Source organism: Apodemus sylvaticus, chromosome 5 (assembly GCF_947179515.1).
Source record: "Apodemus sylvaticus chromosome 5, mApoSyl1.1, whole genome shotgun sequence".
Taxonomy (NCBI): domain Eukaryota; kingdom Metazoa; phylum Chordata; class Mammalia; order Rodentia; family Muridae; genus Apodemus; species Apodemus sylvaticus.
In genome coordinates this window covers 75809159-75828187 of record NC_067476.1, presented here as the reverse complement: position 1 = coordinate 75828187, position 19029 = coordinate 75809159, and the positions used below count along the sequence as shown (strand labels likewise).

At 44.9% G+C, this 19029-nt stretch overlaps 1 protein-coding gene across 4 annotated transcripts in view; it reads left to right on the top strand.

The window, feature by feature from the left end:
• Ttc17 (tetratricopeptide repeat domain 17) overlaps positions 1 to 17568 on the top strand; it is a 108828-nt gene extending 91260 nt beyond the window's left edge. For 3 of the 4 annotated variants that reach the window (XM_052183063.1, XM_052183062.1, XM_052183064.1), the window contains 3 exons: positions 13245 to 13364; positions 14612 to 14755; positions 16481 to 17568. In XM_052183063.1, coding sequence (XP_052039023.1) covers positions 13245 to 13364; positions 14612 to 14755; positions 16481 to 16612 — 396 coding nt within the window. In that variant the 3' untranslated portion in view covers positions 16613 to 17568. Of the gene's footprint in view, positions 1 to 5783; positions 8403 to 13244; positions 13365 to 14611; positions 14756 to 16480 lie in introns of those variants that run through there. The other variant, XM_052183065.1, reaches the window with a different exon arrangement.
• Positions 17569 to 19029: the final 1461 nt, after the last annotated feature.

The window sequence follows — 19029 nt, the reverse complement described above, 5'->3', positions numbered from 1 at the left end:
TGCATACATACATACATACATACATACATACATACATACATACATATAAATGCAGAGTGCCCTTGTATCTAGTGATATTTTCAATGAGGGTTAACATTAAATTTTATAATACAGTGTATCATTTGTAGAAAGAAGATAACCGTATCTGGAGACTCAGCAGTGTTGTAGACAAATTGTCAAACCCTCCACTAAATCATACTAGATGTCCACAGGTTGCAGTTGAAACTCAAGAGAATAAAAGAGACCATAGATGTAGACTTTAAGGTGATCTAGTATTGAGTTAAGACAAGGACTTTAAAATATCAGTAATCAGTATGGTTCAAGACAGAAGAAAAGTAGAAACAAGATTGGAAAAAAAAAATTCTCTAGAGAATTGAAATTTGTGAGAAGAAAAATTACATGGACTTTTGGTGGCCGGGAATTATAAAAAAAATGAAATTAAAGGCTTAATACATGGGTTTAGAATCAGAAAGGAAAAAAAGAAATGGGAAGCCCAGAAATGAGAAATAAGATGATCAAGTGATGTTTGACCAACATCAAGATTGTTCTCTGTAGCGAATGGTATCAAGGACATCGTATAACCACATGGGATAAACTGAAGCTCAGCTCTTAACCACAAATCTAATAGCTAAAAGGCTAAGACTGCAGAGTGTCCCTGAGACTCCTGTCCCTGGCTGTGATACCAGGAGCACAGGAGTGAAAACAGGAGAGACTGGGCTCCACGGTGACTGGAGGTTTCTGTGTATCACCAGCACAGGAGGCAGGAGGCAGGCTGCAGAGTGGGTGGCAGTACTGCAAATTATTTATCTGATAAGTTAATGCCCAAGACATATCAAAAAGCCCCCACACTCAGTGATAAACACTGAAAGATCAACCTAGAAAGTGTACAGAGGGTTTAAACAGCCATTCCTCCAACGACAGCACACAGTAGCCCCAAGCACGAGCAAGGGAAGCGTTCCACATCACTAGTCACAGGAAAGCAAACTGACCAAAGTGGCTTCACAAACCCAGAAAGACCAACAGCAAAGAGCCCATCATCTGTCCAGGAAAAAGAAAGGACAGTGCAGAAACAACACTTGTAAAAGTAAGAACTAAGCATTCTCTAACAGTGATGAAGGACATCTTTCCATAGAATCAAGGAAGTCTGTGACTGAAAAATATGAATACAAAGAATCATCAATATAACATCATAGTGACTATGCACAAAAGACAAAATCTTAGAAGACAGAGAAAAAGGTATCATGTTCAAATGAACTACAGCCAACCTCACAACAGGAAGGTCAAAGCAGAATCCAAAGGAACCTCAATGACTGAAAACACTGCTACCCTAGACATCCAACCCCCTGCAAACACCACAGTGAAAAATGGGGCTCTCAACTGTGGACAAAGACAGACAAATAGAGGCACAGAACAGACATTAGGTCTATAAATTATCACAGTATTCAATCTGAAACTCTTGAATAAATTACTATTAAAATAAAAAAATAAAATAAAAATAAAAAAACCCTCCACTGTACCTCATGCAGTCCCTAAAAGTCAACTTGAGGCCGGGCAGTGGTGGCGCATGCCTTTAATCCCAGCTCTTGGGAGGTGGGCAGATTTCTAAGTTCAAGGACAGCTTGGTCTTCAGAGTGAGTTCCAGGACAGCCAGGGCTACACAGAGAAACCCTGTCTCGAAAAACCAAAGGGGGAAAAAGTCAACTTGAGATGGGTCATAAAGGTCATAAGTGTAAGTATCCAGTTTCAAGCAGAATCAGTACAGCTGCCAGGAGAGCACTGGAGATCGGCAGGTCCTTAGACAAGGCAAGTGATGATGTTCCAAACAGAAAAAGCATGGACTGTGTAGGGAAAGATGAAAAACTGGACTTTGTCAAAATTTACACATCTCTTCAACAGATAAGCCACAAAGTAGAACTGGGTATTGACAGCTCATGATTCTGGCACAGAACTTGAACCCAGCAACTATAAAGAACATTTACAAATACAAATCAAAACCCAAAGAAATGACAGCTAGGACTAAGATAAGACGTGTTGGAGAAGATGCAGATAACTGCAGTGAGAAATGAAGTGGGGTGATTGCTCAGTGAATGGGTGGCAGCCTGTTACAGTTCAAATCTCCTTGACTCAGTAAGATTACTGCTGCACATTTATCAAGAGATATGAAAACATGTGTCCACAAAAGTACTCATTAAAAAATGTGCACAACAGGTCTATTCATACTTGCCAATGAAATTGGAACACTGGGATTGTATCAGAAGAATGAGTAAACATTGACATATTCATAGCTGATAATTTAGCCCCAGAGTGCCAACATCCACAAAGCCCAAAAATATGCTAATAAAAGAAGTTGAAAGTGGGGAGACAGCTCATTTGGTAAAGTATGTGCCATATGTATGAGTCAGAGTTCTGTAAAGAAACAGAACTGATCAAATGTGCATGCATGTGTATGAGAGAGAGGATCAGATGGGAACTGATGAGATTGGCTTAGAGGATGTGACTGAAGTAGTCCAGCTGTGCTCACACTAGAAAAGCTGAGAGTTTCCCAGTTCACAAGCCTAGATATATCAGAAGTCTCCATATGGCACCAAGGCCTGTAGAGTTACTGGTCTTTAGCTTATATTAGAACCCAGAAGCTGGTTCAAATGTCAGTTAAGAAATGATGCAGCAACAGAATAGGTGGACTTGCCAGCAAGACTGAAGGCAAGCAGGCAAAAGGCAAAGTGGTCTTCTTCCACATCCTTTATGTGGGTGGCCACCAGAAGGTGCTTCCCTCATTTACATGGTTCTTCCTACTTCAAATAATCTAATCAAGGAATTTTATCTCAAGAGTGGCCAGAAGTTTGCATTCCAGAGCTAGTCAAGTTGACAATGGAGATCAGTCATCATACCATAAAACATGAAGAAATGATTTCAGTCCCCAGAGCCTGTGTTTAAAAAGCCAGACACGGTAGCACATGCTCATAATCCCACTGCTAAGATCCACAGGGCTCACAGGCTAGCCCAGGAGCCTGCTTGATTAGCTCCATGTCAGAGAGAAACAGTCTTAGATAAGCAAGAATGCTATCATTATCCTCTGGTTTCTGTGCACATGTGTATGCCCCTCCTCAGATTTACTTATACCACCCACATGAATTCACTCTCTCTCCCTCTCTCCCTCCCTCCCTCTCCCTCCCTCTCTCTCTCTGTCCCTCTCTCACTCCCTCTCTCTCTTTCTCCCTCTGTCCCTTTCTCTCTCTCTCCCACATATATACACACACACAAATACACACACACACAGAGAGAGAGAGAGAGAGAGTTCATGTATGCTCAGCCCTATCTCTGGGTTTATACCTGTGTTGATAAAAGCTGTGCTGCTTCCTGGAGGTGTAGACAGAAACAGCATGGAAGAACTTTCTGGATTGTTGGATATTTGAGTAATTGTCAAAGTTGAATATCGCTCCTAGGATCTCAGTATTTCTCTCTAGGTGAATTATGCCTCAATTCTTTAAAAAAAAATAAATAAAGGTTAAATAAACCACCAAAAGATATCCAGACTACCAAAGACAGAAAGATATATGTTACTAACGGAATTAAACTAAAAATCTCTAGCAAGGTCTTTTCAGACCAAAGGAAATCACCACAGATGGAGGCTCAGAAATGCAAGATACAACAGAGAGCACCTGACAAAATCCATGCTGGGTATAAATAAGGATCTGCAAATGAGTAGACAGCCCCCTCAGAAGTCACGCAGGCTGCAGGCATGCACAGGGAAGAGGCAGCTACATTGATAGGTTTAGGCTTTTGGTCCAGTTCAGCATTTCTCATTCACACATGACCTCCCTCAGAAGGGCATGGGATAGGAAAGGCAGTGAGCTACCGCACAACAGTGGGTGTTTATTTGCAAGTGAGCTTCACAACAAATTATCCTTTACCTAAGGAACAAATCACACGGTCCGTTGTAGCTTAGGTGTCACAAGTTCCATATAAGCATCCATTCTTCTATAATAGTCTCCTGGACCTAGAATCCTGCAGAGGCTGGGGGTTTTCATGAGTTATATCTGTGTTTTATTATAGTTACCCAATCCAGATACAGTTCAGAATCCAGGGTCCTTTCCACTATAAACTCTGTTGCCTGTAACCACCATTTATTAGAAGACCTAAAAAGTTAGTCTGGCATTGTTTCCATTGTAGTGTCAAACTTCAACACACGCTGGAGTTATGCTCTTTTTCAAGCAGACTGATGGACCTTGTGGCCCTCTCCCATCTTCAGTAAGGCCCGGGTCAAGCTTGAGATGCGTATTGTCTCTGTGTTCTCGGGTGATGTGGGGTGACACTGTTGGTCTGAGGACTACACTAAGAAACTATTGTTCTACCTTAGCACGGGGCTGGAGGACCAGCAGCTATGTCTCCTTCCTGTTGACCATGGCAGCCTAGCAAAGAGCTCTGTGTTCTCTTGCCTTCAACTTTTAAAATAGTCATTACCCTTTAGTATTCCTCAAGTAGCCGTCTGTAATTATCTCCTAGGGGAATTATTGAGTTTGCATTGCCATTAATTATCACCAGCTGTCAGCAGATGACATTAATTAGACTCCACTTTGGGTTCAGATCGATAAGCATCATCAGACCCCCCCCCAAGACTCACTGAGCTTTCCACACATGATGCTCAGATGTCTCTGCAAAGGCTCCTCTGTGCCACCTGACTTGGTGTGCACCAAGCTGCTGCCATCTCCACTGCAGTATGTGCTTGGTTGTCACATGGTCCCATTTGACTCTGTGAGCTGGTAGAGGAAATCTCCCCCTGTGTGCCCATTTCCCAGGTGCAGGCTCATAGGGATGAGTCCATGCTGTCCGGGTCAGCCAACAGCTTGACCTGGTGATGGCATGTCCTTTCACGGTGTGGATTGTTTCCTTTGTCATATGCAAACAGTTTATTTTGGCATAGCCTCAGTTATCTGGCTTCCCCTTGTCATCTGTGCTTTTGAGTTCTCCGTCTATAAAAGCTCCTGTCTATGTGGAGCTGTCCTCTGCATCTTCTGATGCTGTTACAGGCCGGTCTTCCATTTGGTAATAACAGAGGTTTTGTATGAAAAGGGCTGCTAAATGAACACCTGTCCTCCTGAATCGGAACTGTAAGGGTAAGACACCTCCATGTCTCAACTGTGATATCTTGGCTCTGAGTCACACCAAAAGGAACCAAGATTCCTAGGGAAAAAAATCACTCTCTAAAAAAGGTTTAATTCTCTATGTGTACATGTGGATTCTTGAGTGACTCTGTGTGCAGCATGTGCATGCAGGTGCCACAGAAGCCAGAGAATGCATAGGGTCTGATGCTGGAGTTGCAGGGGGTTCTTAGCTGCCCTGTGGGTGCTGGGAACACAACCCAGGTCCTCTGCAAATGCAAGACCACAGAGCATCTATCCAGCCCCTAGAAATAACTTCCACCAAGTCTAACAAAGAACCTCCCAAAGACAGCAATTAGGTCATGTCAGAAGAACTCAGAGACAACTTAAACAAGCCCCTATTGGCTAAGCACAGTTAGATAAGCTGGGTTAGTAAGTGCAATGGATGGAACTTATCACATGTATTTAATAAATCTGTTATGATAATTTTTGTTTAGGGTTCATGAGAACAGCTTATTTATTAAAATGTAAGTAATTAAAAGAATTGCATGCATGTATACCTCCTTCTAAATTGGTGGTACTCTGATATAAAAAAATAACTGATAGGGGAACTGTATAGAATGTTCTATCTAAAACACCAAGACTGAGAGCCTCCCCTCCCCCCCCCCCCCCCGTGTGTTTCAGGTGTTGTCATGCTCACGGATGTACGACAGTTATTGGTTGCTGCCTTCATAGACTGACAGCGACACAGTGTGTGTGGACTGTTGAAAGTTTGTAGCGCTATCTGAAAATAGTCCTGCCCTTACTCTTCCCTAAGAAGTCACATCAGAGCCCAGTCTGGTCCCCAGGAGCTAATGGCAGGCAGTGTTGGGGAAAAGAGCATGTTAAACAGAGTCACTGGGAAGCCAGCAAGAGTCGGGAATGGCTCCATGTTACACAGCACTGCCTCTTCACAGACATAGTAGATGAGGAAAACACCAGCAAGACTCTAGAGATCAAGGAGGCATAAGGAATGTGTCACCCAGTTACAGTGTGTGGACCTTACTTAAACTATTATTATTCAAATTGTGAGAGCAAAGCAGAGCTTCCATAATCCAACTGGGGAAATATGCCACCTGAATAATTGATGGTATTAAAGAATAAGTTGCAATATTTTAGATATAATCTATTAGTCATAGGCTTTAATGTGAGTTTTTGCCTTAGCAGTACCCTGAAAAAATGAATTGGTAAGATTCCATGAAGCCCGGGGCTTGCACCGGTAACAGACTGGAGAAGCAGATGGACGGAAACGGACGGCGCTCAGTCCAGAGGCTTTCTTACTGTGTGTGTGCACGCTAAGTTGTTATAAGTCATTTATCCATGTGTGTGCACAGGCAGGGGTCAGTTCACAACTCGCTGGTTGATTTTCTTCTCCTGTCATGTAGATTCCAAGAAGCAAACTCAGGTGATCAGTCTTGGCAACAAGTGCCTTTACCTGATAGGCCATTTTGTTGACCCATGTGTACACTTTCTAAATATCCATTATAATCTATTTTAAAGAAATGTAAATATGATAAAGTTAAAAAAAGTTTAATAGCAACAATGAAAAAAAAAAACTATTGAAATCAGAAAGCAGTTAATAGAACCCAATTGGCAGAAAGGGTTTTTCTTTTGAGGGAGGGGTGTATTTTTGAAAGAGGACCTGGTGTAACCCAGGGTGGCCTCAAACTCACTTTTTTAGCAGAAGATAACCATGAGTTTCTGAACATCCTGCCTTTACTTCCCAAGTGCTAGGGTCACATGTGTACACCAGCTGTAAATGAAATAATTATTTAAGAAGTGTAGTCACACAATGGGGCTAGGTGAGATGAACCTAGTTAGTGACTTAGAAACTTCATGTAAGAAATTACATCAGTCCTCTGCCCCAAAAGTTCCTGGATACGGGAACACTTGCTGACTATCTTCATGAAGCTCAGTCCTACCTGGTGATGCCTTCTCTATCCACTCTGCTAACCTCTCAGCATCACACTGTTGACTCTGGATCTCAAGTACAACAGTGGACTTATCAGCAAGAGCATTGAATAAAGAGATAAGTCTGTCAGTAGACAGGAAATGCCATGTGTCCCAAATGGGTGAGTGCGAGGAGGTCCACTCCTAGACACAGTACAGCAAAGCCCTCTAACAACAGCGACAGATGACTTTAAAAGCGTGTGTTCAGTCAGGTAGTGTCAGGAAGACAGAGTAGGCACCAGGTATTTCAGAAAACCAAACTTAACGTAGAAAACAGATTACGTTGTTGTAGAAGGATGAAAAGGGGGGAAGGAAATACTGAGGTAAACCACAGACAGCAGCTGTAGTGAGTCCTCACAGCAAAAGGGTGGGGGGAAGCAAGCATTGAGGCCTCTGCTAGCTTACATCACAGATCTACAGGAAGTGTTCTGTAGGACTCTGACAAACCTGGCTGCTGCTGAGGCACACTGAGGCTCCTAGGAGGGCTGAGTGCCCCCAGCTTTGGTCGCCATTGCTGGAATGAGTCTGGGTGGTGTGAGCCTGGGTGAACAGAAAGAACAACATCCCTTTCCGCACCAGCCTCCAGTCCCCTAGGGCAGATGTTTGTAGAACATAACAGGAAGCCTGCTTACAACAGAGAAAGGCGATTTTCAGACTCACAGCCACAGGACCACAGTGCAGTTATAGAATTAGGCTTTGGCCTTGAGACAGAACAGCTTAATAAATATCCATGCAGCCATTCATTCATTTACTCATCCAGTAGGTACTGACCGAGGGTCTTTACCGTGTGTCTCGTTAGTGCTGAAGGTAAATCAGTGAAGGGAACCTGAAGGATTGGTGACATTGTGGGGATTAGGAAAGGACAGCTCACCTACAGAGGGATAGTGACTGAAATGACAGCCTGCATGATAGGACCATCAAAGCCAGATGACAATTCTGAAAGGACGCAGACCCCCTAGAATTATATGACCTTCTGTAAGGGAAGGATAAAGACATTTAAAGATACAACGCTAAGAAAAGTTCACATTCCAAGAGTCCTGCCCAAAGCAACTCTATGTACCAGCTACCAATGCCTTATCCTAAGACACAAGATTTGCAAAGAAGTAAGATGATAAAGTCACAAATACAGATGTAACCTGTAGGTAGGGTTGTAGATTTTAAAAGAAATAACAAAGCCGGGCAGTGGTGACTCACGCCTGTAATCCCAACACTCTGGGAGGCAGAGACAGGCGGATTTCTGAGTTCGAGGCCAGCCTGGTCTACAGAGTGAGTTCCAGGACAGCCAGGGCTATACAGAGAAACCCTGTCTTGAAAAAGCCAAATCCAAAAAACGAAAGAAAAAAAAGAAAGAAAGAAAGAAAGAAAGAAAGAAAGAAAGAAAGAAAGAAAGAAAGAAAGAAAGAAAGAAAGAAAGAAAGAAAGAAAGAAAGAAAGAAAAGAAAAGAAAAGAAAAGAAAAGAAAAGAAAAGAAAAGAAAAGAAAAGAAAAGAAAAGAAAAGAAAAGAAAAGAAAAGAAAAATGACAAAACTGAAATCCTATAGAGTTTGGCACTGTGACAAAAACCTAAGGGGAACAGTTTAAAGAAAGAAAGACTAGGCTCTCTGGAGGCTGTATGAGGCCAGCTTGAGCTGCATAGAAAGACTCCATCTTAAATAGGAGGAGGAAGAGGGAAGGGGAAGAAGGTTGGTTTACTACCTTTTGAATATTGGTAAGATCTGTAGTGATGTCTACCCACTCTTAATCCTATTATTAATACTTTGGTTTTGGGGTTTTTTTTTATTTGATATATTCTTTATTTACATTTCAAATGATTTCCCCTTTCCTGGATCCCCCCTCCCCGCAAGTCCCATAAACCCTCTTCCCTCCCCCTGTTCCCCCATCCACCCCTTCCCACTTCCATGTTCTGGTATTCCCCTACACTGCTGCACTGAGCCTTTCCAACCAGGGGCCACTCCTTCCTTCTTCTTGGACATCATTTGATATGTGGATTATGTCTTGGGTATTCCAAACTTCTAGGCTAATACCCGCTTATCAGTGAGTGCATACCATGATTGATCTTTTGAGACTGGGTTACATCACTTAGGATGATGTTCTCCAACTCCAATCCATTTGTCTAAGAATTTCATGAATTATCAGTGTGTTTTCACATATATGCACAGGTGCACACAGAGTGTGCGTACAGAGTCCAATGAGGGCATCAGGTATCCTCTTCTGTCATGCCCCACCTGTTCCATTGAAGGCCCTGCCTTAAACCTGGAGCTCACTTTTTTTTCAGTCTAGATGAACAAGTGCCAGTGACCCTGTCTCCACCTGACCCTCCTGTCTCCACCTGACCCTCCTGGCTCCACCTGACCCTCCTGGCTCCACCTGACCCTCCTGGCTCCACCTGACCCTCCTGGCTCCACATGACCCTCCTGGCTCCACCTGACCCTCCTGGCTCCACCTGACCCTCCTGACTCCACCGGCCTCAGAGTTAGGGCTCTAGGTGCTTGGATCTAAATTTCAATCCTCATGATTACACACCCAGCACCCTTAACTGCTGAGCCATCTCTCCAGCCCCCTGCTTCCATGACCAGTGTCTTAGTTTGGGTTCTATTGCTGTGAAGAGATACCAATGATCATGGCAATTCTTAGTAGGAAAATATTTAATTGGGGCTGGCTTAGTTCATTATCATAGAAGGAAGCAAGGTGGCATGCAGACAGACATGGTGCTAGAGAAGGAGCTGAGAGTTCTACATGTTTATCTGAAAGCAGCAGCAGGAGACTGTGTCCACACTGGGCCTAGCTTGTGCATAGGAAACTTCAAAGCCCAACCCCACAGTGACTCACTTCCTCCAAAAAAAAAAAAAAGCCACAGCCACTGCAACTAGACCACAGCTCTTAATAGTGCCGCTCCCTGTACCCTGTGGGGGCCATTTTCTTTCAAACCACCACAACCATCTGTCTTCTGCAATTTCTTCTAGTTAAGTAAAATTAAACTGGAAGTTTGTAGGGTGGGTTTGTTCCTTTTTTTTTTTTTCCTAAATCTAAATATTCTCTCTAAACTTAAGGCAAAGTTCATTTATCAAACTTTCATGTGGTTGTTTAGAGTGATTGGCACCTTCCTCTGGTTTAAAGGTCTGTTATCTTGTCAAATAGCTAGGTATTTTCCAGTTTCCATGCATCTGTTGTTTATTCTGTTGGAGTAAACAAACATTCTTAGCTTACTCAGGTTGTTTTATGGCCTAGAAGGTGGTCTTGGTAAATAAATTTTTTTTTTAAGATTTATTTATTTATTATATCTAAGTACATTGTAGATGTCTTCAGACACACCAGAAGAGGGCATTAGATCTCATTATGGATGGTTGTGAGCCACCATGTGGTTGCTGGGATTTTAACTCAGGACCTTCAGAAGACAGTGCTCTTAACCACTGAGCTATCTCTCGAGCCTGGTAAATAAATCTTAATTCTGTAATTTCTATTATTAGGTACATAACTCAATGAAATAGAAAACAAAAAAAGTACAATCAACACTCTAGAACTTGGTTTTTTTTAAACAATTAGAAAAACTTACAACAAAATTGATTTTTTAAAGTCATAACAGATATCAGGTAGAAAGAGAAAACTGCAGCTATGTTATGTTAAAGAGGTTGTTGTGGTTGTTGTTTTGTTGTTGTTGTTTAAATACACCTGGGGCTAGGGAAGTGGCTCAGTGGTAAGAGCATTTATGACACAAGCATGAGCACCACAGTTCAAATCCTCAACACCCACATAAGAAACTAGATGTGGCCATGCTCACCTCCTGTGCTGTGGGGACAGAGGCAGAATTGCTGAGCTGACTGCCTGCTGGAACTTCTCTAAAGGAAATAAGGCTGAAAATAAAGCCTAAAAACCCTCATGCCTCAGTGCACAGGTATGTGTGTGTGTGTGTGTGTGTGTGTGTGTGTTACATAAGCATATATGCCACACTTGCACTACATACACACTGCAGACATGCAGATTAAATAAATAAATAAAAGTGAACTTACAGCTTTATATGAATAAATTTTAAAACATAACTTTGGTGGCACATACCTTTAAATTACTATAAAAATGTTTTACCTAATCTGATTCAAGAAGGAAAGAAACAAAAATAATCTGAAAAGTCTTAATACTCTTAAATAAATTGAGCAGTGGTTTTTAAAAAATGTATTTTCATCAAGAAATATAACACAGAAGAATTGTATGAGAGTTTTGGTAAATACTTCAATCCCAACAAACAGACTTTGGAGTAAGAGAAAAGAGAGACCATTTTCTAGTTACTTCATTAGGTCAAACGTAGTCCCGAAAACAAAACTAGACACGTGAAGATGAATATAATGAATTATATGTAAATTTTGTGGTACAAATTTAATTTTATAGGCATAAAGGTATCATAAGCAAACTGTTGAGAGGCTGGGTCCAGTAATGCTTTTTCAGATTTATATTGACCAATGTACATTATCCATGAAACAAAGTAGTAGAGCATTAGGCAAGTCCAGAGTTTCCAAACTGAAGAAGGTTGTGAAAGGTAGAGTACAAATCGCAGTCCCTGTCCATGTCTGAACGAACAACACTGAATGAGCATCCAGGGACCACACTGTCTGTATAGCATGGCTTCTGAGCTAACTCCTAAGGAGGAAAGATGAAAATAAGCCTCTCACGTCAAGGGGAGTCCTTGAACCCTACACCTCTCAGCCTTGCGTGCTTTGGTTACTTCTCCATGGCTGTGATCAAACACCATGGCCAGTAGTGCCTTACAGAAGGAAGAGGTTACGAGGGCTCACGGTTCCAGGAGGCACAGCAGCAGGCTGTGGGGCGGGAAGCCAAGAGATCAGATCTCCATCTACACACAGCAGGAAAGGCAGCAAACTGGAAGAGATGCAGGGCTGAGCTCTGTGCCCACCCCAGTGACGTTCTTTCTCCAGCAAGGCCGGGCCACCTCCCCAACACCACCACCGACCGGGACCGAGAAGGCCAGCACCTGAGTCTGTGAAGAGCATGTCTCATACTAGAAACAAGCAAATAAATCAATAAAAAATTAATGTGTGGCAGTAAGAGATGTTACTCAGAAAGGGTACTGCTACTGTCGCTGCAGTACTCAGAAAATGTACAGTCAGACTTTTCGGAACATTTTTATCAGGTGGCTCTGCATATATGGTCCCTAAATAAAGATAAGTTGTATTTCCATTGTTGAAAGAAATATGTTATAACATTTGACATAACAACAAAGAAAGCAGGATCAGTGATCAGGAAGGGATAAACGCTGAAAGACATTTTAAAGGACCTAGATAGAAACAGTGTTCCTGGGCTCTACTGATGTATATATTTACTTACTGCACCATGTTTGTGAATTAGAAGGCACACACGCCATTAGCCTGTCGGCCTGACCTATAGAATCAATGCTGACAACCTGAAGATGCCGACAGGGCTTTGAAATGATAGTAGGACTTCTGCACTAGCCAGATGGTGGGTACCAGGAAGAGGTGCTTGCCTGGCCACCGAGTCCATCCCCACATCCCAGGCAGGAACAGGAGAGAAGCAGCTTTCTGAAGTTGTCCTTTGACCTCCATCGTTAGGCCATGACATGCATGTGTGCCATGCTGTTTATTAATTTAATCTTTTTATTCTTAAAAAAATTAAGAAAAGCTGAACTTTGGATTTCTATTTATTTGTTTATTTTTTTATTTTGGTTTTTCAAGACAGACTTTCTCTGTGTAGCCCTGGCTGTCCTGAAACTCACTCTATAGACCAGGGAACTCAGAAATGCCCCTGCCTCTGCCTCCCAAGTGCTGGGATTAAAGGTGTGCACCACCACTGCCCAGCAGAACTTTGATTTTCTAAGGAGAGATAAGGATTAAAGAGTAGACATGAATTCTTGGTGCTGCTAATAGTCAAGAATTGCAGACTAAGACCCCAGTTCAGCAGCATTCCACCCGCAGGGCACACTCAGGTGTGTGCTGGTTCAAAGATGTTGAGTAGAGCAAAGCAGGGACACGAGGGCCACCCTGCTGTGCACTTTGGTGACCTTGGGCAAGGCACACAACCTCTCTGAACCGAAGCGGCCTCTAAAAAGTCACATGACAGTAGAACCCGGGGCGCTGTTAGTGATTGGGGGTGTGGTTGAGAAGACAAACCTTCGCTGTCATTGCTTTGCAGAATCAGACATCCTGGGTCCTTTCCAGCATGGCGGCCCTCTACTGGAGAGTGAAAGGTCAGGGGAAAAAAGCCATCGACTGCCTGCGCCAGGCCCTCCACTACGCTCCCCACCAGATGAAGGTGAGTGAGGCTGAGGGAGCGCCCTCTCCGTGGCCCTGAGGCTTCCTCGTGCTCAGCCAGTGACATTGGCATACTGAGGCGAGGGCCCGGAGAGGTGGTGACCTGTGACGTCCCCACCTCACACCCATGCTGAGAGCCAGTCCTCATACAAGGAGTCCTCTGGTTGAGCAGGCCGCCTGCTTGGGCGTCATTCTGGGGTTAGCTCATCCCCTGTGGGTTTGGCCAGACCCTAAGTGCTTCATTTTCTATCCCTTTGTATATTCCTCCTATACACACAACCTGCCAACCCTGGATCTTTCCACAGCACCCGCTGTTAACGGTGGCTGAGAGCGTGCCGTTTATTATCAGATGCATACTGAGTTCTGCATTAATCTAGATGCCCTACATTGTTCAGACCCAGGCTTATCTGCTTCTCAGACAGTGCACAGGACATCAGAAGAGAGCCACTTCACTAAGGGCAGCTCTGGGTTCTAAGCTCAACTCTGCTCTGCTAGTGTTCTGACCTAGGCCTGGACATGAACGCTGCTCTCAGCTAAGGACATGCACTCTGCCGTTGCCCAGTACAGGATGTGACAGCCATGCTCAGATGACATATTTAAGGGGGAGCTCTGTGGGAATTAGTGTTCAGTCTGTGCCTCACCCGAGGGAGCAGACAAGGCAGGCAGGAAGGCATTTGAGCTATGCAGGCCAGAGGGCCTGTGTGCACCTGTTGGTCTTGTGTGTGGTGAGAAGACTGTCACAGCAGGTAGGGGGAAGGATCCCTCCAAGCCCCACCAAAACAGGTGACTGGCCGGCCTGTGGGCACAAGTCTGCCAGCCACTGGGGATGACACACTGGTCCTTGCACAGAAGCTGAGACTATAGCTCAGTACACAGGAAACTCACTCTCTTGTCAAGGCTGGGCTCAGACTGTGGCTGTGGCCAGGAGTCCGCCATCAGACGCTGGGGCTGCAGCTCAGTAGAAGAGCCTTTGTCTAACATGCAAACCTTGGCTTGAATCTAGCACCACCACAAAAAAAAAAAAAAAAAAGGATGCTTTTCATGCAAGGCTTTGCCAATGGAAGGTGTGTTGGGTTTTCTTCTGGTGCAAGCTATTTTGCTGTCTGCCCATTGACTGGCAGCAAGCAGCAGCCTGGCCCTGTGCACTTCCGTGTAGTACTGTCATCTCCAGGATCCACCACCGTGTTCTTTCTATCTGGCAAAGCCAGAAGTGAAGCTCACTCCCCTCTCTCTCTCCCTCCTCCCCAGGATGTGCCCCTCATCAGCCTGGCCAACATCCTGCACAATGCCAGGCTCTGGAATGATGCTGTCATCGTGGCCACCATGGCCGTGGAGATCGCACCACACTTCGCTGTGAACCACTTCACTCTGGGCAATGTCTACGTGGCAATGGTGAGACTAGGGCAGAGCCAGCTCATCAGTCCTAGCTGATGCAGAACTTGACCTCAAAGCTTATTTTGAATATGTCACTCTCCTCCAGGTTCCCAGAAGTGTTATCTCCAAAATTAGCATCTACACTGACAGTCAAATCTACAGGGATTTGAGGGGTTGTTGGGTGGTGGTGGTGGTGGTGGTGGTGGTGGTGGTGGTGGTGGTGGTGGTGGTGGTGGTGAAGGTGGTGGTATTGTTGATGTTGTTTTGGGTTTTCTACAACCTTATTTAGATTATTTAGTGTATGACTATTTTGTCTGCATGTATGTATGTGTACCATATGCTTGCCAAGTGCACTTGGAGATCAGTAGAGGATCAGATCCCTGAGAACTAAAGTTGCAGATAGTTGTGAGCTACCAAGTAGGTGCTAAGACATGATGAGCCCAGGTCCTCTAAGAGAGAAGCCGAGTGCTCCTAATTGCATCTCCATCTCTCTAGCCCCATGGGTCTCAATCCCTTAGGTAACACTTGTGCCATCACAGCATTTACAACTCCACAGTTCTTCAGCAGGAGTTCAGGAGTTCTTTAGCACAATGGCATTAACATACTAGTTAGTCTAAAGCACTTGAACTGGCTCAGGCGTTTGTCTTCCCCTCTTAGACTGTGAGCCCCTCAGGACAGAGCTTCTCTTTTTCACGTGCAGGAAATGATTAGGTGCTCAGCAAACAGTGATGAAATTCAGTAGTTTCCTATCTTATGTTCGCAAGAGAAAATGATATCACCACCCTCCATGTTTCCATCTAGTCATAAATTGTGTGTGTGTGTGTGTGTGTGTGTGTGTGTGTGTGAAACCCAGTGTCCTTGCACTTGATAAGCAAGTGGTTTACCATTGAGATCTGCAACCCCAGCCTTGATTTCAAAACTCAAAACCCCAGAGGTCCCTGTCAAACCCGGCAATAACCACATATAACGCGTGAACCACGCCAGCTGCTGCCGTGGAGGAGGGGCAGTTCCCAGGCTGCTGTCCTGATAAGTCGTGTGTACAACATCCCTGACTTCTGAAGCATTGGTGCAGGCCAGGCTGGCGTGCTGAATTGCAGCCTTCCCTGGTTTTTTTTTTTTTTAAAAAACTGAAGACTTTATCCCCAGTAGTTGTGAAGTTTACTGCCGTGAGTGAGCAAGTCTGTCTCATTGGGTGAGACAGCCCCCGAGGCTGTCCCGAGCTCTTCTGTGTAGAATTAGTCAGCATTAAAGGAGTCGTGTGTTCAGTATAACAGTGCACCGTTCTAAATGTTTTAAATATTTGGAAAAATAAAAAATCCCGAACTCACACACTGGTAACAGATGCCCAAGCTCAGCTCCGTCTCACCAGGCATGGTAGAAAAATCAAAGCAGATACACGGCGAGATTCGCCAGGCCTCTGTGCAGAGAGGCTTGGGAAGCCTGTGAAAAGAACATCGTAAGGGGCGAGCACTGCACCGGGCACACCTTGGGGCCAGATGGCGGTGGCTCTTAAGATGGCCACTGCGTATCCCAAGCCGACAGAGGCCCATCTTCTGCTCTCCACTTGGTGCGCACAGCCACTGCTTGCATTTTGGTTCTGCCTTTGGGATAAATCCACTGTGTTCCCTATACCTCTGCTGTCCAGACATAAATCCATATCAAAATCATGGCGGGTTGTCCCTGGTCACATCCAGGTCTAGTCAAGTAGTGTCACCCCTCACATCTGCTCCTCATCCCTCACAGGAAGAATTTGAGAAGGCCCTGGTGTGGTATGAGTCGACGCTGAAGCTACAGCCAGAGTTTGTGCCTGCCAAGAACCGAATCCAGACGATCCAGTGCCACCTCATGCTAAAGAAGGGCCGGCGTTCCCCCTAAAGCGCTCCTTCTGTCCCTCAGCGCTCCCAGCCCTCGTCAGAACAGAACCCCTCACTGTTGGCACCCGCATGGATGATGTATGTGAACTGCCAAGTAAAACCGAGCAGAACTTGGCCATGCGGGGCTGGGTTTGCTTGGTATTTAAGTTCCTCCTCACCCAGCCACCCTCAGAAGAGGCGTCTTCAGAAACAGGGTTTCCCAGACACTGTAAATATGAGCCAGGACAACCCAGAGCTCCACTTTGTCTTCCAAACCTCCATGCTTCAAGGCTCCTCTGTGGTCCAGCCTTTTCCCTGGGGAGGCCAGAGCCACACTGCCCATTCTCTGCTTCCTGTAGCCTCTGTTGTCCCTGGAACCGCAATGCCACCTGGGACCAGTCGGTGAGAGGCAGGGGTTCTCGATGCCCCCGCCAGCTCTCCCTGACCCAGGCTCGTCCATTCCACGCTGCTATGTTACAAGCTCTCAGAGATAGTTTGCAGGGGAGGAAGGGGAAACAACTTTACAAATGAATATTTACAACAGCAGAAACTCTTAGGGTCACCTGACCTTTGTAAGTTATTTATGTTGGGGTGGGAGGGGGGCTGAGCAGGGGAGTCAGCCGTGTGCAACATCTTTATCATTTGTATTTTAATTGCCAATCACAAGGAAGCCAATATGTTGAAGTCCTATATAACAGGTTTATATATATAGAATATGTGTATTTGAAGCCCTCTACAGACCCAGTCTGTGTTACTAATTCCTTGTTCGCTGTGTTTCCTGTCTTGAACTAGGCGTGACTGTCAGCCCTCTCTGAGGCTGGCACCCCAGCTCTTCAGAAGAGAGCCAGGAGCCAAGGTTGGGTGTCCCATACAGTGCCCTTGCCTTTGGTCCCTGGAGAGTCAAAAAACTCCAACATCTTGGATTCTTTACGGGCACATCCTAAGAACAAAAATAAAAATGGTTTATGAGCCAAATCACTCCATGGTGTAGTGCTTCTTCTGATATGGGCTAATCCAGACTCTGGTAACTCTGCCTCTGCTTGTGTAATTCCTGGGCAATCCCACAGCATTGAGGTGAGGAGGGACACCATCCATCACCGGTGAACAGACTTAGAGCTTAAAACATCTGACCGGAAGCTGCTGCAGCAGCCAAACTCCCTGTGTGACTGACCTTCCTGGAAAAGGAAGCATTTTCAAAGCCAGAGCCAGACTCCCGACTCCTCAGGTGAGCATTGAACCTCACATCTACCCAATAAACATCTCACAAAACCAATAGGATCCTAGGTGAGGTCCCACCAAGGACAGCGTTCTACAGAGTTTTCCACAACATTGTCAGACCATCCCTAACACTGGCTCATAGAGTCCAGGCACAGTCCAGCCAGTTTCAGTTTTGATTAGTGTTTGTAGACCAGCAAGCTCATTTGTGTCTGAGTAAAGTTAGGCTCTGCTGGGAGGGATCCTGCCTGGCCACCGCTCAGCACTTTCAGTTTTCCAGAAACCTTCAACAATTGCTTGTTGGCCTTTGAAGCTTGCAACAAAGTTGACCTGGTGTATAATTCTGTGACTCCCCACAGGAAACTGTAGAGTCCTGCAGCTGCCATAGCAGTCAGAATATGTGTCCATTGTGGGCTGGGGGAGTGTGACTCTGGAAGAGCGCTTACCTCACGTGTACGAGACCCTGGACTTGATCCCTTGTACCACAAATGAGTAACATTAAATCTCCTACCACCCACAAAAGACTCCCACTGATACTCTTTGTAGGCAAACCACCTCTGCCCTTGACCCTTGGCGACTACTGGCCTCTTTGCCCCTAAAGTTGTGCCATTTCTGTAGTGTCACAGAAATAGGATTACGGCATGTATACACCCCCTTTGAGGCCAGCTTTTCTCATTACCCAGGTGACCAGGTCTCACAGTCTCCTCTTTTGTGCCCACTTAGTTCTACTGGTTTTCTGGAGCTCTCTTCACTAGATACCACATATGGTGACACTTGTCACATGGCACTGACACAAGCTGATCCCCCTGTCTCCTGCCAGGTGCTTAACCCCTGTGTGTAGTCAACATCTGCATCCCCTTCTAACATCTGCATCCCCTTCTAACAACAGACAGGCCAGAATTAAGTCATTGCTCAGAAATACTAAACTAGTGTTAAACCAAACAATAAATACTACAGAAAACTAAAGTGACACCAGGAAGAAGAATCGCCAGGGAACAGGAGCTAGAAAGGATAGGGGAGGCTAAATCGACAGGAACAGCAGAGGCTTGGAAAAGATTCTGGGCCTTCACTCTGCAACCAGGATTTCCCCAGGTCTAGAAACTCTGCCTTCCCGCTAACCCTGATTCTGAAGCCTGCCTGTTTAACACAGTAACTCTTACCTCAGAGGTGAGATGCTCCAAAAAGCCCACAGTAGAAACTCCTGTGGAAGTTTTCAAATTGATG